General features: G+C 37.0%; 1 protein-coding gene across 2 annotated transcripts in view; it reads left to right on the forward strand.

The window, feature by feature from the left end:
* chd5 (chromodomain helicase DNA binding protein 5) overlaps positions 1–22,758 on the forward strand; it is a 50,792-nt gene extending 28,034 nt beyond the window's left edge. The window contains exons 11-40 of one of the 2 annotated variants that reach the window (XM_060858484.1): positions 805–1,016; positions 1,123–1,254; positions 1,339–1,447; positions 1,923–2,114; positions 2,965–3,165; positions 3,656–3,793; positions 4,014–4,135; positions 5,985–6,158; positions 7,880–8,021; positions 8,354–8,485; positions 9,620–9,737; positions 9,843–9,967; positions 10,588–10,825; positions 11,168–11,340; positions 12,115–12,289; positions 12,478–12,564; positions 13,681–13,769; positions 13,893–14,026; positions 14,220–14,364; positions 14,976–15,135; positions 15,245–15,324; positions 15,416–15,608; positions 15,702–15,794; positions 16,074–16,226; positions 16,347–16,455; positions 18,410–18,542; positions 18,621–18,816; positions 18,901–19,058; positions 19,153–19,279; positions 19,903–22,758. In XM_060858484.1, the coding sequence (XP_060714467.1) occupies positions 805–1,016; positions 1,123–1,254; positions 1,339–1,447; positions 1,923–2,114; positions 2,965–3,165; positions 3,656–3,793; positions 4,014–4,135; positions 5,985–6,158; positions 7,880–8,021; positions 8,354–8,485; positions 9,620–9,737; positions 9,843–9,967; positions 10,588–10,825; positions 11,168–11,340; positions 12,115–12,289; positions 12,478–12,564; positions 13,681–13,769; positions 13,893–14,026; positions 14,220–14,364; positions 14,976–15,135; positions 15,245–15,324; positions 15,416–15,608; positions 15,702–15,794; positions 16,074–16,226; positions 16,347–16,455; positions 18,410–18,542; positions 18,621–18,816; positions 18,901–19,058; positions 19,153–19,279; positions 19,903–20,030 (4,368 nt within the window). In that variant the 3' untranslated portion in view covers positions 20,031–22,758. The remainder of the gene's footprint in view (positions 1–804; positions 1,017–1,122; positions 1,255–1,338; positions 1,448–1,922; positions 2,115–2,964; positions 3,166–3,655; positions 3,794–4,013; positions 4,136–5,984; positions 6,159–7,879; positions 8,022–8,353; positions 8,486–9,619; positions 9,738–9,842; positions 9,968–10,587; positions 10,826–11,167; positions 11,341–12,114; positions 12,290–12,477; positions 12,565–13,680; positions 13,770–13,892; positions 14,027–14,219; positions 14,365–14,975; positions 15,136–15,244; positions 15,325–15,415; positions 15,609–15,701; positions 15,795–16,073; positions 16,227–16,346; positions 16,456–18,409; positions 18,543–18,620; positions 18,817–18,900; positions 19,059–19,152; positions 19,280–19,902) is intronic. The other variant, XM_060858485.1, reaches the window with a different exon arrangement.
* Positions 22,759–22,896: the final 138 nt, after the last annotated feature.

Genomic DNA, 22,896 nt, shown 5'->3' on the forward strand with positions numbered 1-22,896 from the left:
ATAGCATTAATATTAGGGAATTAATTAATATTAGTGTTATTATTGGGGAAGTCGTGGCCTAATGGTTAGAGAGTTTGACTCCTAACCCTAAGGTTGTGGGTTAGTCTCGGGCCGGCAATACCACGACTTAGGTGCCCTTGAGCAAGGCACTGAACCCCCCCAACTGCTCCCCGGGCACCGCAGCATAAATGGCTGCACACTGCTCCGGGTGTGTGTTCACGGTGTGTGTGTTCACCGCTGTGTGTGTGCACTTTGGATGGGTTAAATGCAGAGAACACATTCTGAGTATGGGTCACCGTACTTAGCTGTATGTCTCGTCACTTTAAATTAGAAATTAAATGATACTGTTTAGTTGAAAACGGGGGTAACGGTGGCTTAGTGGTTAGCATGTTCGCCTCACACATCCAGGGTTGGGGGTTCGATTCCCGCCTCCGCCTTGTATTTGTGGAGTTTGCATGTTCTCCCCGTGCCTTGGGGGTTTCCTCCTAGTACTCCAGTTTCCTCCCCCGGTCCAAAGACATGCATGGTAGGTTGATTGGCATCTCTGGAAAATTGTCCGTAGTGTGTGATTGCGTGAGTGAATGAGAGTGTGTGTGTGTGCCCTGCGATGGGTTGGCACTCCGTCCAGGGTGTATCCTGCCTTGATGCCCGATGACGCCTGAGATAGGCACAGGCTCCCCGTGACCCGAGGTAGTTCGGATAAGCGGTAGAAAATGAATGAATGAATGTTTAGTTGAAAACACTAATGCGTCTGTACTCCAGAGCTGTAACTGTACACATGTTTTCTCTCGTCCCACACTGTAGCTGGAGCTCTATCACACGGTCATGTACAGGAATTATCAGCGGAAGAACGACATGGACGAGCCTCCGCCCTTTGACTACGGCTCAGGTGAAGAGGAGCTCAACAACGAGAAGCGGAAAAGCAAAGACCCGCATTACGCCGCTATGGAGGAGCGTTTCTATCGCTATGGCATCAAACCTGAATGGCTAATCATCCACCGGATCCTCAACCACAGGTTAGAGAAGACATGAATTATCTCTATTACCTGTTTCACATCGAGACCATCACTGTGATACGTATTTAATCAAATTACTCCTGTGTTCTCCGCGTCCATCCTGCAGTTTTGACAAAGACGGAGACGTTCACTACCTGATCAAGTGGAGAGATCTACCATACGACCAGTGCACCTGGGAGATCGACGACTTCGACGTCCCTGAATATGAAAGCTATAAACAGGCCTACTGGGACCACCGGTAAACTCACTTCAGACTTTAACAAGTCATATGGAATAAACCGCATATTAAAACTCATCGTAATCTTATGAATGTTTGCTTAAGGGAGCAAATGCTGGGTGAAGACCATCGTCCCCTAGTGGTGAGAAAAGGAAAGAGACTGAAAGAGGAAGTGAAGAGGAGAGAAGCTCCTCCTGAGACTCCAGTTGTGGATGTAAGCACATTAAATCAATCCTAAGTTAAACTTTGGTGTTCTGTTACAGTTAAAATGATCTATATTAAAAAAAAAAAAAATGTTTTAAACTCGATACTCTAAACCCGATACCCCATAAATACATATTTGTCCACAGATTATATTCAGTTTTAATTAAAAAACAAAAACTGTTTATATCTAAATGTTAATGTAACTCGTTTCTCAGATATCTTATTATATATAAATAGAAACGGATAAAAAGGACAATGTACTATTTTTTTTAAATAACTAAAAGCAAAAAAAATGGTTATATTGCTGTGGTATAACCAGAATAAAACGCTTTATAACATCAATCACGGAACAGATCATTTGAATAGATCCTTGGAAACATTGTGGGAATTTCTAAAGAAATATGTTTTGCAGATTAATATTAATTTTAATTTTGAAATGTGTGTGTGTGTGTGTGTGTGTGTGTGTGTGTGTTGTTTGTCTATAGCCCACTGTTAAATTTGAGCAGCAGCCATGGTACATCGATGCCACAGGAGGAACTCTGCACCCGTACCAGCTGGAGGGTTTAAACTGGCTACGTTTCTCTTGGGCTCAGGGAACCGACACCATCCTGGCCGATGAGATGGGACTGGGCAAGACAGTGCAGACAATAGTGTTCCTGTACTCGCTCTACAAAGAGGTGAGAGCTGCTGAATCCTTTCAGTGATCTGACTTCCAGTTTCTTCCTTTTTCTTACTTTCCAATTGCAGTACAACTGAGATCGAGAGTCCAGAGTCGAAAAATTCCTTAAATTGCAATAATAGATTTGTCAAATGTCATAAGATAAAAACTCTAACTATTTCTTATTTGTTTAGATTAGTTTAGTTTATGAAAATTTCCACCACAGTGTTGTTAACTTCTCGGTTCTTCTAAGTCAGCACATTTTGGTTCATTTTTGATAACAGGCTAAGCATTTCATAACATTAAATGTAACTATAAATGGATAAAAAGTATGATGTGTCATTATGTAATAAAATAAAAAATAGCAAATTTGCTGTTACAATAAAATAATTAGCTTAACGGTACGTCTGAAATCGACTGTGTGAAATCCATTAGTTGAAAATTTTTATTTCGTTTGCATTATGCATAATGCATATATGCAAATTAATGCAAATTTCACTATCAGTTGCTTCATTTGCATATATGGACTAATGTGTATCTTTAACAGGTTCATTTTTGCTTTAGCGATGTTGTCTCTCTCTCTCTCTCTCTCTCTCTCTCTCTCTCTCTCTCTCTCTCTCTCGCTCTCTCTCTCTCTGTCTCTCTCTCTCTCTCTCTCTCTCTCTCTTTCTCTCTGTCTCTCCCTCTCTTTCTCTCTGTCTCTCTCTCTCTTTCTCTCTGTCTCTCTCTCTTTCTTTCTCTCTCTGTCTCTCTCTCTCTCTCTCTCTCTCTCTCTGTCTCTCTCTCTTTCTTTCTCTCTCTCTCTGTCTCTCTCTCTCTCTCTCTCTCTCACTCTCTCACTCTCTCTGTCTTTTTTTTATGCTGTACAGGGTCATTCTAAAGGCCCGTTCCTGGTCAGCGCTCCGTTGTCTACCATCATTAACTGGGAGCGAGAATTTGAGATGTGGGCTCCGGATTTTTACGTGGTGACGTACACGGGCGATAAAGACAGCAGGGCTGTGATCCGGGAGAACGAGTTCACGTTTGAGGACAGTGCTGTTAAATCAGGACGCAAAGTTTTCCGCATGAAGGTAGAAATATGCATCGGTCCATTTTAAAAATACAAAGGTTTGCACATTCTTGGTATTACAGATGTTCCTTCAGTCATAGGGACACTAGGCAATTGTGGACGTCTGTTAGTCCGAGCATGCGGTAGAGGACAGATGACGCTTTTTTCTCTGGCTGTTTTTTCTTTATTTTTTTCTTTGGTCTTTGTGTCTGTGTTTTTTCTGCTTTTTTTTCCCTGATTTTAGTCGATTGATAAACACAGAACTGCAGGAAACCTTGAAAGAGTTTGATCTTTTTAATCCGTGAAAAAGACTAAATATCGATAATCTTGAATTTTTTAAGATTTTAATAAATAAACCTTAATACACAGTCCAGTATAATATCAGAACAATGTTAGCGGTCATGTGAGCAGCATGTTAATAACGATAAATATAAAACAGAGCCGCATCATGAACGAATATTTGCAACTAGTTATATGGATTTTGCGCTTCTTTTTCTTTTTCTTCAATGCAGAAAGACACACCTGTGAAGTTCCACGTGTTGTTGACCTCGTATGAATTGATCACCATTGATCAGGCTATTCTGGGCTCCATCTCTTGGGCGTGTTTGGTCGTGGATGAAGCTCATAGACTGAAAAATAACCAGTCTAAGGTATAGGCTGTTCTTAGACATCATAACAACCGTATTTACTCGTTATAAATCGATTAATATAATTAATGTTGCATACATGTGATGATATAAATTTGACAGACAAGCTGTTCTAGAAAATTCAATCCATTTAAAAAGGAGCATTCATCAACCCTTGGGTATAAACAATAATACTGACTGTGGCTTTATAAGCATTGGTTCTCATGGCACAATTTTCTTTCAGTTTTTCAGAATTCTGAATGGCTATAAGATTTACTACAAGCTGCTCCTAACCGGAACGCCGCTACAGAATAATCTGGAAGAGTTATTCCATCTGCTGAACTTCCTCACTCCTGAGCGTTTTAAGTAAGCTCACATCACCAGAGAAATGATCACGCAATTCAAAACCCTGGAAACTTTTCACATGAACGTGTCACACACAATATTGTAACTGATTTCAGATTTCTTCAGTTTCTTACCAACTCCAGCTCTAAATGATGTTTAAAAGAAACGTCTCCTTAAATTAAGAAAATGCAGTTGTACATTTGATTATTAAAAAACTCTTACTCTTAGGAACTATGTATAGAATTTGAAAGACTGGTCTGTTATACGGCATATAATATGCTTGTATATACAGTCGTATGCAAAAGTTTAGGAACCTCTGACAATTTCCATGATTTTGATTTATAAATCTTTGGGTGTTTGGATCAGCAATTTTATTTTGATCTCTCAAATAACTGAAGGACTCAGTAATATTTCAGGAGTGAAATGAGGTTTATTGGATTAACAGAAAATGTGCAATATGCATCAAAATGAAATTAGACAGGTGCATAAATTTGGGCACCCCAACATAAAAATCACATCCATATTTAGTAGAGCCTCCTTTAGCAGAAATAACAGCCTCTAGACGCTTCCTATAGAATGTAATGAGTGTCTGGATTCTAGATTAATGTATTTTGGACCATTTCTCCTTACAAAACATCTCCAGTTCAGTTAGGTTTGATGGTTACCGAGCACGGACAGCCCGCTTCAAATCACCCCACAGATGTTCAGTGATATTCAGGTCTGGGGACTGGGATGGCCATTGTACTTGTTCCTCTGCATAAATGCCCGAGTAGATTTTGAGCAGTGTTTTGGGTCGTTGTAACTTCAACTTTGTGACTGATTCCTCAACAATATTCTCAAGAATCTGCTGATATTGAGTGGAATCCATGCGACCCTCAACTTTAACCAGATTCCCAGTACCGGCACTGGCCACACAGCCCCACAGCATGATGGAACCTCCACCAAATTTTACTGTGGGTAGCAAGTGTTTTTCTTGGAAAGCAGTGTTCTTTTGCTGCCATGCATAACACCCCTTGTTAAGACCAAATAACTCAATCTTTGTTTCATCACTCCACAGCACCTTACACAACACCTAAGCTGGCTTGTCCAAATGTGCGTTTGCGTACCTCAAGCGACTCCGTTTGTGGTGTGTGTGCAGAAAAAGGTTTGCTGTGTGCAGCAGGTTGATGTTGTAGGTCTTTGGAGGTGGTCTGTGGGCTGTTTTTGACAGTTCTCACCATCCTTCGCCTCTCCAATATTTTACGTGGCCTGCCACTTCTGGCCTTAACAAGAACTGTGCCTGTGGTCTTCCATTTCCTCACTATGTTCCTCACAGTGGACACTGACAGCTTATATCTCTGCGATAACTTTTTGTAGCCTTCCCCTAAACCATAATGTTGAACAATGTTTTCAGGTCATTTCAGAGTTGTTTTCAGGCCTCCATGTTGCCACTCTTCAGAGGAGAGTCAAAGAGAACAACAACTTGCAATTGGCCTTAAATACCTTTTCTCATGATTGGACGCGCCTGTCTATGAAGTTCAAGGCTTAATGAGCCACCAAACCAATTGTGTGTTCCAGTTAATCAGTACTAAGTAGTTACAGGTATTCAAATAAACAAAATGGCAAGGGTGCCCAAATTTATGCACCTGTCTAATTTTGTTTTGATGCATATTGCACATTTTCTGTTAATCCAATAAACCTCATTTCACTACTGAAATATTATTGAAGTGTCCTTCAGTTATTTGATAGATCAAAATGAAGTTGCTGATCCAAACACCCAAATATTTATAAATGAAAATCATAGAAATTGTCAGGGGTTCCTAAACTTTTGCATACGACTGTATATATTTCAACCCTAGATGCTAATGGAGTGTGTGTTTGGTGTGTGCAGTAACCTGGAAGGATTTCTTGAGGAGTTTGCTGACATTTCTAAAGAAGATCAGATTAAGAAGCTGCATGATTTGTTGGGACCTCACATGCTGCGGAGGCTGAAGGCCGACGTCTTCAAGAACATGCCAGCAAAAACCGAGCTGATTGTGCGTGTGGAGCTCAGCCCTATGCAGAAGTGAGAACATGTCTTCTACCTTAGACTGAACAATGAACCACAGCTCTGTTGTTACTACCACTGTTACTACTACACAATACTACTACTACTAATAACAATACCACTATTACTACTACACTACACAATACTACTACTACTACTAATAACAATACTACTACCACTATTACTATTACACACTACTATTACTACTACTAATAACAATAATAATACTACTACTATTACTACTACACACTACTACTATTACTACTACTACTACTACTACACTACACAATACTACTACTAATAATAATAACAATACTACTACCACTATTACTACTACACACTACTATTACTACTTCTAATAACAATAATACTACTACTACTACTACTACTACTACTACTACTGCACACTACTACTACTGCTACTACTAATAACAATACTAATACCACTATTACTGCTACACACTACTACTACTACTACTAATTATAACAGTACTACTACCACTATTAATACTACACACTACTACTACTACTACTACTACAAATAATAATAATAATACCACTATTACTATTACACTACACACTACTACTACTACTACTACTACTAATAATAATAATAGTAATACCACTATTACTACTACACTACACACTACTACTACTACTCCTAATAATAATACCACTATTACTACTACTTTTACACCCTAATAATAATACCACTATAACTGTTACACTATACAATGCTACTACTGCTACTATTACAACTATTACACAATACTACCACTATTACTATTACTGCTGCCCAATACCTACTAATGCTACTAATAATACTTACTACTATCTCTATAACTATTACTACACCTATTACTATTACACAATATAACAACTATTATTGTTATTATTACCACCACAAATATTACTAGTAGTGCTACAATTATTTCTACTACTATTACCACTAAACTACTGCCACTACTATTACTAATTGTGCTAATATTATTAATATCAGTGCTGCTACTATCCCCTTTACTACTATTAAAATGATAACACTGTTATTACTACTGATTATAGTAATACTAGTACTACTACTAATAATATATACACATACAATACTGTTATTATATACAGTAATACTATTAGAAAAATACTGCAGTTTTTACTACTGTTACTACTATTTCTATTAATACTACTGCCAATACTACTACTATTACTTTTAGTACTACTACTACTTCTGCTATTAGTACTATTACTACTACTATTTATATAACTAATACTACTTTTATTCTTAATATCAGAACTGCTACTAGTACTATTAGTACTACTACCTCTGTTAAAGGTATGATTAATAATGGCACTGGTAACCTACTAGTACTTATATCGCTATTACTACTGTAATTATTACTATTACATATTGTTACATATTATTAATTTGTATTTATTTGTAATAAAATAGCGTTATTTAGATTCAGTAAAATAAACATTTTCTGCTGAGTTAATGCAGGATTTTTCACGAATTTCTTCCCTCCTGAGGTGAACATCATTAAACTGTGTCGTGTGTTCTTAATGAAAGTGTTTCTGATCTATTTGTTGGGGATTTTGTGTTGTGGTGTTGGGCCCCTGATGGGCCCCTGAACAATCTCTCAGTTGTTCAGTTGTATAAAAAAATGAGATAAAATGTAAATCGCTCTGGATGAGTGCGTCTGCCAAAAAGCATAAAGGTAAATGATTTTATTTTTTCCTCAACACAGGAAATACTACAAGTTCATCTTGACTCGAAACTTTGAAGCTCTGAACTCTAAAGGAGGTGGAAACCAGGTTTCTCTTCTCAACATCATGATGGACCTGAAAAAATGCTGCAACCACCCGTACCTCTTCCCTGTGGCGGCCGTGGTGAGTGCGCGCACGTGTGTGTGTGTTTGTCTGTGTTTAAATAAGGAAAGCAAAAGTATTGGCACCTGTAATAAAAATAGTGATAATTTGTATTGTTTCAATATATGTAGTTTATGTTTTACAAAAAATGAGCAAGTTGCAAGAAACTTTTGGAGGAATCTTGGTTCACTTTCTATCCTCAATATGTTAAATTGTTGAGTTATGTTAATTTTGAGCATTATTTTGGTTTCTAGCAAAGGGTGCCAATAATTCTGAAGTTGACTGTACAGTAATATTCCAAGTTTAGCAGCTATACTTTATAATACGAGCTTTGTTGGTAACCTTGTTTACAGGAAGCCCCTGTGTTACCGAACGGGTCGTATGATGGGAACCTGCTGGTGAAGTCCTCAGGGAAACTCACTCTGCTTCAGAAAATGCTCAAGAAGCTCAAAGACAACGGGCATCGCGTCCTTATCTTTTCACAGGTTTATTACCGAGCGTGGAAAAAAAAAAGAACTCAGCATGAATATAAACACACAGTTTACTTTTTCTCCTGTGTGTCTTATTTCTGAGCAGATGATTAATTACAGTCAGTGAGGAATAAGAACAGAGCGCATTCATCTTTAGATGACAAAAGGTCACTGCTGTATTTATTTTTACCGTATTATTTATTCCCCAGACACATTTTTTTTACACTTTTATGCTGCGTGTGCATTAATCTACTGGGAGGACGATGCGTTTAAATCAGCTGCGGCTCATTTCCTTCTAATTTGACTTTCTTTCTAATTCGCCACTTGCTTGTCCCTTCGCCTGATCTTGCGCATAAATCTGCATGTTAATTAGACCCTGAAGGAACAAAAGAAATCGACAAACAGTTGTTCTAAGAGTAGCCCGTTAGTCGTGGACGTCCCTTCTGAGGTCATATCGATTGTTTTATTTTATTTTTAAATTCCCCAACATATATTTATATCCATTATTATTACATATTACACTACGATGGAGTCTGTTTAATATTTTACATTTAAATAATATTTTCTTTTCACCTTGTTACATTCAGATCAAGATGAATGCACCTCAATATTTTGCTTATCTTTAGAGGAACTGATCTAAGCACATAGTAAAAAACATTATTATTATTATTATTATTATTATTATTATTAATAATAATAATAATAATAATTATTATTATTGTTAATAATAATAATAATAATAATAATAATAATAATAATAATAATAATAATCTACTAAACAGAATCTACTAATTAAACTACCAGCACATATTAGAGACAAATAAAAAAAAAAAGCATTTATATTTAGAATTAAATGTTTTATATTTTTATATATTATATATTTTGGCTGTATATATAAACAATCAAACAACTCCATAAATAAAATAATCATTTATGTTAGGAAAATGAAAACAAATAATAAAAATTATTATTGAATTTAAAATGTAAAATAAAAATATTAAATAACAAAATGCATCTATGTAAAAATCATTAACTTTAATTAATCTCTTTTTTTTGTGACTGTCACTAAATAATTATTTTCATGCATTTCTAATCTATTTTTCATTCTGCGGTTGAGTGTAAAGCTCCTCCTGTGGGTCTTCTTTTCAGATGACGAAGATGCTGGACCTGTTAGAGGACTTCCTGGAGTTTGAAGGCTATAAATACGAGCGCATTGATGGCGGGATAACTGGAGGACTGCGGCAGGAGGCCATCGATCGCTTCAATGGTGAGCTGAAACCACTCGATGCTGAGCCGTGCGTCCACCAGGGGGAGATATTACTCTCACTGCCACTTTAACACATTAATATTGATCTGCTGTTTGTGTGTGAAGCTCCGGGAGCGCAGCAGTTCTGTTTCCTGCTGTCTACTCGTGCTGGGGGATTGGGAATCAATCTGGCAACCGCTGATACTGTCATCATCTACGACTCTGACTGGAACCCACATAATGACATTCAGGTGAGAACTCACAGCACACACACACACACACACAAACACACACAGACACACACAGACACACACACACACACACACACACAAAACACACACACACACATATCAAACTATGCCTATGACTTTGAACTTTAAATTTTACAGATAATTAAATTCTGGCAGAATATATATGTATGTATATACACAGTTTTATTTATTTTTATTTACGTTACGCTTTTATATACTAAAAAAATGATGTTACAGTCAAAGATGTCATCTTCAACTAATATCCTTTTTTGTAAGAAGGATACAAACTTTTGCATTTGACTAGAGCTAATAATATTATGCAAAAATAAAAAATGACTGATCTGATCATGATTTGAGTTTTGCTAATTAATTAGCATTTAAATGACATTTAATGTGTAATTTAAGTAGTAATTTGTATCTAATAAACAGATCCATACAAAATTATTTAAACATTATTATAAACAAATATTATATTATATTATATTATATTATATTATATTATATTATATTATATTATATTATATTATATTATATTATATTATCATCACACAGCTAACTAATATTCCATAAATCCCATCTGCTTAATTCTACTGTTTTTTTTCTCCTGTCTCTCCACTCAGGCGTTCAGCCGGGCACATCGTATTGGACAGAATAAGAAAGTAATGATCTATCGCTTTGTTACGCGGGCATCAGTGGAGGAACGGATTACCCAAGTAGCCAAGCGCAAGATGATGCTCACACACCTGGTGGTGCGTCCAGGCCTGGGCTCCAAAACAGGATCCATGTCCAAGCAGGAGTTGGACGACATCCTGAAGTTTGGCACAGAGGAGCTCTTTAAAGACGACGTGGAAGCCATTGGTATGTTTCAGAGATGGATTCTTTTCACATGTTATGCATTATTATTATTATTATTATTATTATTATTATTATTATTATTATTATTATTATTATTATTGGGAATTTTGCTTTCAATTATAATCTGAATTATTAGTGTAAACAATATTTACTGAATTATACACGGAACGTTTTGGAGGTAATGTAACAGGGATCAGTATGTATTCAGGGATCAGGGATGTATTAGTATTAGTTATTTTTTACACCCGTTTTTTCCAAGGGTGCCTATATATTTGGAGCTGACTGCGAATAGAGTGCATACATACATTTTACACTGTACAGTGGAAAGTTTCTCATCTTGTCCAGGAGACAGTAAAGACGGAGAGGAAGGCAGCGTCATCCACTACGATGACAATGCCATCTCCAAGCTGCTGGACCGTAGCCAGGACGCCACCGAGGACACCGAGATCCAGAACATGAACGAATACCTCAGCTCCTTCAAGGTGGCTCAGTATGTGGTGCGAGAAGAGGACGGAGAGGTGAGGAATGAGTCCTGGGTTGTCTTTCAGCTCCAAATAAACCGTTTCACAGAGTTAAATCTGCACACTGAGAAGAGATCAGTGTGTAGTTACGTTCCGGTTGTTACAACACATCACATTCATCTAGACTCCCTTCGACCTTCCTCACTGATGACATTGAAGACATGTCCACATAGTTATGATCAGGCACAGTATTGCAGTGTTTATGGTAGATATTGCAATGATTTATTTGTTTCTTAATTTTTTTTTTTTTTTTTTTATCAGAGCCTGAAAATACAAATAATAAGCTGATATGAATACATTATAATAAACAAAGGGGAAATAAATCTAACGATCAATAAGCACAGTGGAGGATCGAGCGGTTAAAGCTCTGGATTGTTGATTGGAGAATCAGGGTTCAAGCCTCGGTACTAACAAGCTGCCATTGTTGGGCCCTTGAGCAAGGGCCTTAACCCTCTCTGCTCCAGTGGTGCTGGTTAATGGCTGACCCTGTGCACTGACCACAACCTCCAAAGGTGGAGAGAAAAAAGGAAAGAATTCCACTGTGCTGTAATGTGTGTATCTGGTGATCATAAAGGCTTTTTTTGCCCCAATTTCATTCATTTCATTCTCTACAGATGTTTGTGTATATAGTGTAACTGTGACTTAAGGAAATATGTTTCCAACCCTGGGTGCAGATCATAAATTTTGTCAATTACATTGCGGAGTTTCACCGAGCTCGACTTAAGAGTCGCTCACTTGTTAACTCTCTTGTTGGTGTGTGACCTGTTGTAGGAGGAGGTGCAGAGGGAGATCATTAAACAGGAGGAGAATGTGGATCCTGACTACTGGGAGAAACTCCTGCGCCATCATTACGAGCAGCAGCAGGAGGACCTGGCACGCAATCTGGGCAAGGGCAAGCGCATTCGCAAGCAGGTCAACTACAACGACACATCTCAGGAGGATCAAGGTACACACACACACACACACACACATACACACACACACACACACACACATACACACACACACACACACACACAGAAATACAATGAAAGTGTATTTGAAGTATTAAAGCTACAGGAGCAGACAGAATCAAGATTCTTAAGCGTGTATGTATGTATGTGTGTGTGTATGTGTGTGTGTGTGGGGGCTCAGAATGGCAGGACGATCTTTCAGACAATCAGTCCGAGTACTCGGTGGGATCAGAGGATGAGGATGAAGATTTTGAGGAGAGACCTGAAGGTACTTTTTTAATCACAAAATCACACAGATCTTTTAAAAAATTAAATTCAAATTAAAATGAAATAAAAATAAAGAAATTAGAACCATATTTATTTTATAGGAAAATTCGTAATGAGAAAAATGTCAATATTCATTTTGTTTCGAAATCCTCAAGATATCTCGGATTGATTTAAGCCGTTATAAGTCAAAACTATATTTCGTCACATGATAGGAATAATATTTATTTCAAATAATATTCTATAGACTCATTTTTAAACTTGTTCTTGTTAAGAGGTTAAAGAACAGAATTGATCTGTTTTTCTGCAATGAAACGGCCTTCATAATGAATCACAAAGTTCATTAAGCCTTCTTATGTCAAATACACAATACACAATCGAGCGTTTTACTCGTCCGGCCAAACACGTCATAAACATAGAATTAAATAGAACATAAATATACTAAAGATAAAAAAAAAAAAAAAAGATAAAAAATATGTAGATAATATAAAAGTTTATTGTGTGACTACAGATACAGTATGACTGATATGAATGTGATGATATGAATACAGTGTGGATATATGCAATAGAAACAAATTAGAAAGGCAAACAAAACAAATATGCAACCCCGTACCATAATTTTATCTTTTTACATTAAAAATAAATAAATAAATAAATAAATACATAAAATAATAATAATAATAATAATAATAATAATAAGGAGACACCACCTGATCAAACCCGGATCTCTGTGGTACTCAAGATCAGCCGCACTGCTTTAATTAACATAAATATAAAACATTTGGACTTACACTGAACACAGGACAAATACATCTCAAATAACAAACATACCATAATAACATGGGAACCTGGACATTGCGGGAAGGTGGAACGATAGGAAGAGCAAAACACAACTCACATGGGGAATAACAAACGGAATGCTGGCTATAAAGAAATGCCTACCCGCGCCCTGCGTTGGTCTGACAGGGAACTGTCCCAGTAGCTCCTAACATAATCTTACTGAAATGCACTCAATCATACCCATTTTTAATCGTTATATAATACAATACATACTATTGTTCCACTTTTTTAAATACACTTTTAATTGACTATTAAATAAGTTTTCCTGGCTGTTCTACAGGGGGACGGCGACAGTCTCGCAGGCAGCTGAAGAGCGACCGGGACAAACCGCTGCCTCCACTGCTAGCTAGAGTAGGAGGAAACATAGAGGTGTGTACTCTGTTCGTGAGGATTTTACTCACGTCTAATTCCTCGTGCACAGCTTTTATTGTACACGCAGTGATTTTCATTGTATGTATGTGTCTAATCGTGTCTTTTATAATTATATCACAGGTACTTGGTTTTAATGCACGTCAGAGAAAGGCCTTCCTGAATGCCATCATGCGCTGGGGTATGCCTCCTCAAGACGCCTTCAACTCCCACTGGCTGGTCCGAGACCTGAAGGGGAAAAGTGAAAAAGAGTTCAGGTAAAAAAGAAATCTTTAAAAAGTATTTGACTAGTAAAATCCTGCACTGTTTCTCGTGGTTTAAATAGTTCAAACAGTGAGGGTGCCAATAGTTTTGAAGTTGCCTTTTTTAGAGACTGGCGTTTAATTTTTGATCTTTTTTTTAAAATTGAGTCACAATATTTTCAGTGAACGTACGCGTTACGTATTTCAGAGCATACGTGTCGCTGTTCATGAGACACCTGTGTGAGCCGGGAGCAGACGGAGCCGAGACGTTTGCGGACGGCGTTCCGAGAGAAGGACTGTCACGGCAACACGTCCTCACCCGGATCGGTGTCATGTCTCTTGTGAGGAAAAAGGTAGCATGTCATTAAGAAAATGTGGAATTATAATATGGGTGTCACAACCAGGGAAGGAAGGAGACGGACCCGTACACAGGATAGCTTGAAATGAATGGGGTTTAATAAATGATAAAGACAATGACGAGAACTAAGACAATACAAATGCTGAAACTTAACCTTGACTAGACGTAACCAATGAATCCGTGCTGCCATCGGCAACGCGGCTCACATTTATACAAAAGACAATGAGACACAATTGGGAACAGGTGTGGAGACAGGGAGGAGCAGACGAAGGCGGGGCAGACATGTGACAACAACAATAACAATAACAGCACATAGCCGAAAGTCCACGCTGATCCCTGACAATGGGATTAAAGCTTTGTAAAATTGTATGTAGGGTTGATTTTGGTTAAACCTTTAAAATGCATGATATTAAAACAGTTTAATTAAAATACACTCTGTAATATCTTATCTCCTTGTAACATCTAACATCACATCAAATGCTTTTTTTATTTAAAAATGTTAAAAAATCAAGTCAACATACAATATCGAGTCAACATACAAAATCAATGTCGGTACTAATTCAGATTAATTATTTTGTGTGTGTGTGTGTGTGTGTGTGTGTGTAGGTTCAAGAGTTTGAGCATGTGAACGGCAAATACAGCACTCCAGATTTGATTCCTGCAGGTCTGGAGCTGAAAAAGCTCACAGAGAGTCTCTCTTCCGACCCAAACACCCCAGTACCAGCCAGTCCCGCCCCGACTCAGCCCAGCACCCCAGTACCATCAGGTTAAATGTGGCTTAAACACATTAGTGTGCTGATCACGGAAATTTCTTTAAACATCTTTAAAAGGGTGCAAATAATTCTGAAACCATATCTATCTCTTCCATGTAACAGACAAATCTGAGAGCGGTCCCATTCCTCCAGAAGATAAAGACAGCGCTGAACACGAGAGCACGAAAACAGCCGAGTCTGAGGTGAGTGAAACGTGCAAATCCATCACAATCTCTCATCTACATGTTGCTTCCTTTTTTTTTTTTGACCAGAAAATTCTGTCTCTCGTCGCAGACTTCCAAAGAATCTGAGTGCTATCCTGAAAAGACGCACGAGAGAGAAGAACAGAAAATCGGTAGCGCCGAGCAGAAGTCAAACAAAGAGAGCGAGAAGAAAGACGATTCGCCCTCCGAATCAGAGCCGTCGATCAATCAAACTCAGCCGGTATCCAAGCAGAATGAGCAGTCCACCAATCAGATTACAACAGGTAAGAACAGGAAGTGAGTTAGGTAAATAAAGCTGGACATTATTATTAGTATTTTTTTTTTAAATAAAAATTTTTTATGCTGTGTATTCCTAGGACAACAAAGTAAGGACCTGGAGCACACATCAGAGAAAACGGAAAAAGACGCTTCTTTGGTCGTCAAGTTGGAGGACAAAGAACCAAAACAAGGTAAAAGTTCTTGAAAGGATATTTTGAATATAACGTACAGTATTAAATCAGAGCATCGGCTTTATACTGCTAAGCTATAGGTCTGAAATATCCTTGGTTTAACGCAGTTGTCCCTGCAACTGTAACTACTATGTGTTATCTTGATGATTTAAAAAAAAATCCTCTTTTTAAGGAAAGTTATCAAAGGCAAGAAAACAGCATTAGAGTTGCAGAGCAGTCTAAACAATTGTAACCGTTATTTTACTCAGACATAACAAACATTATCAAATACCATAACAGCAGCTGCTCATGAGCCCAAATCTGAGGACGGTGCTGAGAATCAGCTGAACGGAGAGAAAGAAATGAGGGACGAGTTGGACGAGAGCCAGAAAGACGAAAAGAACGGTGCTAAGGCACGCTTCATGTTCAACATTGCAGACGGAGGCTTTACGGGTGAGTTTAAAGTTTATGCTAACACAATCTTAAGAATAAATTGAATGTAGATGTGTGTAATGTTAAGTGGATTTGTGTGTATGTGTGTGTGTGTGTGTGTGTGTGTGTGTGTGTTGTCAGAGCTGCACACACTGTGGCAGAATGAAGAACGTGTGGCTGTGTCGTCCGGTAAGATGTATGACATCTGGCACCGGCGCCATGATTACTGGCTTTTGGCCGGCATCGTAACGTATCCTAAATAAGCCCCTTAGAGTTTCTGAACTTTCATAGAAATTATTTCGTTTCTATTTTCTATTCAATTACTTGAGTTTAATTAAGTCAGTTCAGTTTAGTCAATTCAGATACATTTAGTTTTATTATTTCTGTGGGGTTCATGTCACGTTAGTTGAGTTAGTCCAGTTTTGCTCATCTTAGTTCTGTTAGATTCATTCTACTTCATTTAGTTCAGATACATTTAACTACCTCAGAGTTCAGTTCAGATTAGTTCGGTTCAGTTTTTTTTAGTGCAGTTTAGTTTCTTTAGTTCAGATTAGTTTCTTTAGTTTAGATTAGTTTCTTTAGTTCAGATTAGTTTCTTTAGTTCAGATTAGTTTCTTTAGTTCAGATTAGTTTCTTTAGTTCAGATTAATTTCTGTAGTTTAGATTAGTTTCTTTAGTTCAGATTAGTTTCTTTAGTTCACATTAGTTTCTTTAGTTTAGATAAGTATTTTTAGTTCAGATTAGTTTCTTTAGTTCAGATTAGTTTCTTTAGTTCAGTTTAGTTTCTTTAGATTAATTTATTTAGTTCAAATTAGTTTATTTAGTTCAGATTAGTTTTTTTTAGTTTAGATTAGTTTTTTTATCTCACTTGAGTTCAGCTTAGTATTTAGATCTGTTTAGTTCAGCATACTTTCTTTATCCCACTTGAGTTCAGCTTAGTTTCTTTCATTTAGATTAGTTTCTTTATTGTAGATAATTTTCTTTAGATTATTTCTAATTCAGTTCAGATTTTGTTTCTTCAGGCCAGTTTTAATTCATTTCAGTTGTTTTTTTTAAACCTCAGCTTAGTTCAGGTAAGAGGTTCAGTTCAGATGAGGTCAGTTTAGGACACAAAGCATATTTAGTTGTTTAGCGATAGCTCTGCATCCTCCAGCTTCTGCTTAAAATGCCTGTGTGCCCTTGTCATGGGTTTGTTACCTTTTTCCAATCTCCATATTACTAATTAATACATAAGAACATTTTGTAAATATATGTACACACCCTCTCCTCACCACACCCCTCAGTAAAAGGTTTTATTTTTCCCTTTTTTTTTTGGTTTGGTTAATTAAGCATTGTGTGATAGAAAACCACATGGAATCACAAATTGGTGTGGAAAACGTCATCGTTTTCTCACGTTAGTTCAGTTTCTTGCTATAATTCCAGATTTAAGATTTGTTACAGAATTATATGCATTAGTTAACTCGGTCCACTTTAGTTAAAGTCTATTTCATTAACACTTAGTTAACGAACTTAAGCACAGTTTAATTTCTTCATGTCAGTTTAGCTTAGTTTAATTCACCTTAGTTCTGTTGCTTATGTTCGATGAAATTCAGTTTAGTTTATTTAATTCAGCTTTGTTTAATTACTTAATTATGTTCATTACTCTTTAGAAAGAGCAAATTGGTGTGGAACAAGGTTTTAGTGTCCTCAGGGTTGTTCGGGAATCAAGATTTAAGCCTCATATACAGTTAAATACATTGTATAATTTGCCGTGAAAAGAAAACCTTGCCATTCCTCGTTAGACTGTCCATATAAATATCTCAATTCAAATAGAAATTGATAAGAAACAGGATATTTGTATGGAATGTGCAAAAATAGTGATGTATAAAATACGCAGTTGTTAAATTCAATTCAGATTTATTTGTATAGAGATTTTCAAAATAGACATCGTCTCAAAGCAGCTTTACAGAACATAAACATAATACAGAAAGTTTAATATTATACAAAGATTAATATTATACAAAAGTTCAAGATTAATATTAGACTTGTATTTATATAAATACCTCCCAGTGAACAAGCCTGAGGTGACTGTGGTGAGGAAAAACTCCCTTAGATGGAAGAGGAATAAATTATATCTTGTTTAGAAAGTGTTAATAGTGTAGAATAAAATGCGGAATGACAGAAATGTTACACATATTTGTCTCCTTGACTACTGCGTGTCTCAGTCACGGCTACGCTCGCTGGCAGGACATCCAGAACGACCCGCGCTATGCCATCCTCAATGAGCCCTTCAAAACTGAGATGAACAAAGGCAACTACCTGGAGATGAAGAACAAATTCCTGGCACGGAGGTTCAAGGTGAGGTGTATTGTACATGAATTGTATGAAAAACAAAGAAATGAAATCGCATTACATAAGAAATGTTTCTCTGTCTAGCTGTTAGAGCAGGCACTGGTAATCGAAGAGCAGTTAAGAAGAGCGGCTTACCTGAACATGACACAGGACACCACACACCCTGCCATGGCGCTGAACACTCGTTTCGCCGAGGTCGAGTGTCTGGCCGAGTCGCACCAGCACCTCTCCAAAGAGTCTCTGGCTGGGAACAAGCCAGCTAATGCAGTACTACACAAAGGTTGACTGACGTATTGTGCCGCGTTGTTCTGTTTAATCTCTCATGTGTCACACCATGCTAACCTTCATGGTCTGTTTCTGCCAGTGTTGAATCAGCTGGAGGAACTGCTGAGCGATATGAAGGCAGACGTTACGAGGCTGCCGTCCATGCTCTCCCGCATTCCTCCTGTATCCGCTCGACTCCACATGTCTGAGAGGAGCATCCTGAGCCGTCTCACCAACCGTGAGCCTCAACCCCAGCAGGTCGGAATGAAGATGCAATGAACGAAACATCTGGAAGTTTAAGTTCTATTCTGTCATTAGAGTGATGTTCTAACACGTATGTGTGTGCACTCAGCCTTTTCCACAGGGATCTTTTGCCTGTTCTTCAATGTACAATAACAGTTTTGGAGGAGGATTTCGAGGTCCTGCTGGAGCTGCCATGGTTAACTACAGCCAGATGCCCCTGGGGCCGTACGTCAGTGGTGAGTATCTTCTGACTCAGCAGCAACACCATAGCTAGAGAATGGCTGATTTTTTAGGGTATGTTTCAAGTTGTTATCAATGCTCAAGTGAAACTCTTTTCAACTCCAGTTTTATAACACTGTTTTGAAGAAAATACCAAATGTATACCCATTATTTCTACTTCCTTAGTGACTATGAATAGCAGTTTAATTATAATTCTGTACCGATTAAAAAACATGAACATAAAAAAACACATTTACAACAAAAATACAATACTGTACTGTATGTGCAATATAATGTATACTCCATACATCCAGTTCTGAAGGTTTTTATCTCATCAGCTAATTTCCGAGGCATGCATGGCCTGGGTTTAGTGTGGGTTTAGTAATCTGGGTAATCCGAGTAAATCTGTCCAGCATCTGATTTTGATGTGTGTTTCATTCATAAGATTTAGCCATTTTCAAGATCGGATTGTAGATGTAGTGCCCTCTGCTGTTTAAAAGGTGAATTGCAGCGACAAAAAAACAAAAAACAAAACAAACACAAGCCACCTATATGACCTGATATGATTAATACAGATCAAGAAATATTTTTCAGAATTAAAAACATAACTTATTATCACATCATATTGATTTGTTTTTAGTGTCCGCAAACGGTCCTCCAGCACCCAGCAGCCACATGGACAAGAAGTCCAGTGAGGTTCTGAGAGACGTGTCTCCACCTGAACTCAAATCCAGCAAACCCTCGGACGTCATCTGCATCGAAGACTAGCCCTTAATCGCATCTTCTTAATTACTTCTCTTTTTCTCTCTCTCCCTCTTTCTCTCTCTCTCTCTTTTAGATAAAATTTGAACGTTATTCTGGAACATTCCTCCCACCCTACAGATAAAACAAATCTTATGAATTGCACTTTTTTGTCTTGAAGCATTCTTGCGTGTGCGCTTGTGAGTTGATCGGTATTCTCCTGCTTCCGTTTTTTTTTGTTTGATATTTGTTGAATTACTGTGGTGGACGGAGAGAGATCTGAGGACAGCGCGTGTCTCTTACGAAATCTTCGAAAGCTGTCTTTTGTGGCATTTCTGACATTTTTGAGACATTTCTTGGATCTTTTTTTCCCACAACACCAGAATCTTTTACTGGTGTTCACACGTGGTGCAAAATCTAAAGGTTCATCTAGAGGAAGATGGTCATGGGACCCAAATGCTAGTTCTGGATAATGCTGCTTGCAACGCGCTGTATATTGGTTAAAGGCATTCTGAAGATGATGGGAATTTAAAATGGATATAACCCCCATTTTCTGTGCACTATAACAGTCCCTGAGTGCATCATAAGAATTATTCAGCCATAACCTGGAATTGTTAATGTCTTACATTCAGTCCTGTCAGGCTTTTTATTGTTTTCTTTGCTTAACAACGGCGTAGAAGTGAAATTTTGCGAGACGATACGAACATCGAGATCCAGAAATCATGAACAAGGATCCTGGCAGGAGTTTCTTCTCCATTACCTATGAAATAGCTGCAGCACTTTTGTCATATTTAAAGATTTCAGCTCCAATAGTAACACTGGTTCTGCAGTATTATGAGTGTGTATTATAACGGTAATGGATTTCTTTCTCTTTACTTCACTGTACAAGAGGATCACGTGTTGAATTAAGATGGGGTCGTATTACAGAAAACATACAAGAGTAAGGATCCTCACCAAACTATCTAACCCCTTCAACCCAGCTTAGAAACTGAATTTAGAAATATCGTATTTTTATTTTTCTCAAATGACAAAATACAAAAATAGTCAATAATCAACTGGGATTTCGGTTCCAAATGATGCGTTAAGGAATATTAGGAACTTTCTCTACCTACCAACAGTTTGGTATAACTATAAATGTTACAATAAATGATAAAAAAAAGTACGAGCTTTTATTCTTCAACAAATAAAAATCATACTGTTGGTGAACAGCTGTAGTAGAAGACAAATAATACACTTGTTATAGAATTATTTTAGGATTATTGAAGCATTTTATTCCTTACATCTTACTTCTGTAATACGGCCTCATTAAAAATCGTCCGGAACGTACCATGTTTACTTCTTTTATCTTTTTAACAATTCTTTTTAATCTGACTTTTATTGACTTGTTGCAGTGTTGAAGCAGAAATTTTGAAACCATACAGTGTTTTCTCTAAAGACCAAAACCTGCATGGCTTCACTACTAATTTTATTTATTTATATTTTTTATTAATTTAAATTAAATTTTTTTTTTTTGATAAATGGTCTACAATCCATAAGCTACCGTATTGTGTTTACATTTTAAATCTTAAAGTGTGTTTTACTAAAAACATTGAATGTGAAGCTCATCTGGATGCGTCAAAAGACATCCGGTAACTTAAACACAAACCGAACCTCATTTCTTTCCTGACGTCCTCATGCTGCAGCGTGATGCTTTCTTTCTTTCTTTCTTTCTTTCTTTCTTTCTTTCTTTCTTTCTTTTTCTGTCTGTCTTTCTTTCTTTCTTACTTTCTTTCTCTAATAAGATGTTTCCAGTTCTCATTTTTTTGCCAGTAACTTAAATGCTAAAGCCTCTTTTCACAACACACAGTGTAGTTACAGTACGTACTTGAATGGTGTTAATATTTGTGTGTGGAGGGGAGCAAAAAAAAAAAGTCATACTTTCAGCACAAACCCTCAACGGAACCACTTGAGTACATAAAGAGAGCCTCAAAGCCAGTGCATAACCATTTAAATGACGAATAACGGAACTTCAGCTTCAACTTTTTGCTCCTCAAGATGATTGTACGTACTTTCATTTACACGATCATGCGTTTCTATGGTTTCTGTTTCTCTGATCGTTGTGCAGATTTTAAGCTCCGGTTAAATGCAATCAAACTGAAGCTATTATGAATGTAATGAATTTTGAAAAAGCTTCAGTCTAATACTAGACACCTTAGTCTTTTCATTCTTGTACACTAGGCTTCAAAAGCTACCGGAAAGGATAAAGTAAGTAGTAAAGGCACTTTTAGCTGTGTTTCCATCCAAAAACCTAGCAAGTGATAAGGAAAACCTTTAAGGCTTTTTAAAAATAAAAACATCACACTTGATTTACTAAATGAAATATAATACATTTGTATAATAATAAAAATTCTGAACATTAATCCAATTTACTTCAGCTAATGCTAGTAAAATGTGTTTTATTTAAGCTAGTCAAATTGTTGATGTTTGTAGGCAAGAAAAAAAAAGTGCTGGTGGTTTTATATAACTTATATACCTATAAGTAAGGGTTTTTTTTTAAAATTTCTTTTAAAACACCATTTTCCTTCTTTGGATGGAAACATTGCTAAGTGCTGCTCTGATTACTACACATCACGCACAGTCGCTTCTTTGGTTTGTTGGAAATTTGTTAGCCAGCCTGGACCAAGCTACGAATCTAAAGCCTAAATCTAACCAGTGTTACTGTTTGGTTTTAAGAAAATTGAACAGATGAAGAAGTGTGAATTGTCATTGTTTTACTTTGTACCGAGTGCATTTGTTTAATGTGTTTTAATAAATTCTCTCCAATAAGAAAACTCTTGGGTTTGTATCTTAAATTTTTTAATTTTTGTGACAAATATAATATTTTTATATTTTTATAAAACACTATGAGCTTGAT

The sequence above is a fragment of the Tachysurus vachellii genome, chromosome 22, assembly GCF_030014155.1.
Source record: "Tachysurus vachellii isolate PV-2020 chromosome 22, HZAU_Pvac_v1, whole genome shotgun sequence".
In the NCBI taxonomy this organism is placed as follows: Eukaryota; Metazoa; Chordata; class Actinopteri; order Siluriformes; family Bagridae; genus Tachysurus; species Tachysurus vachellii.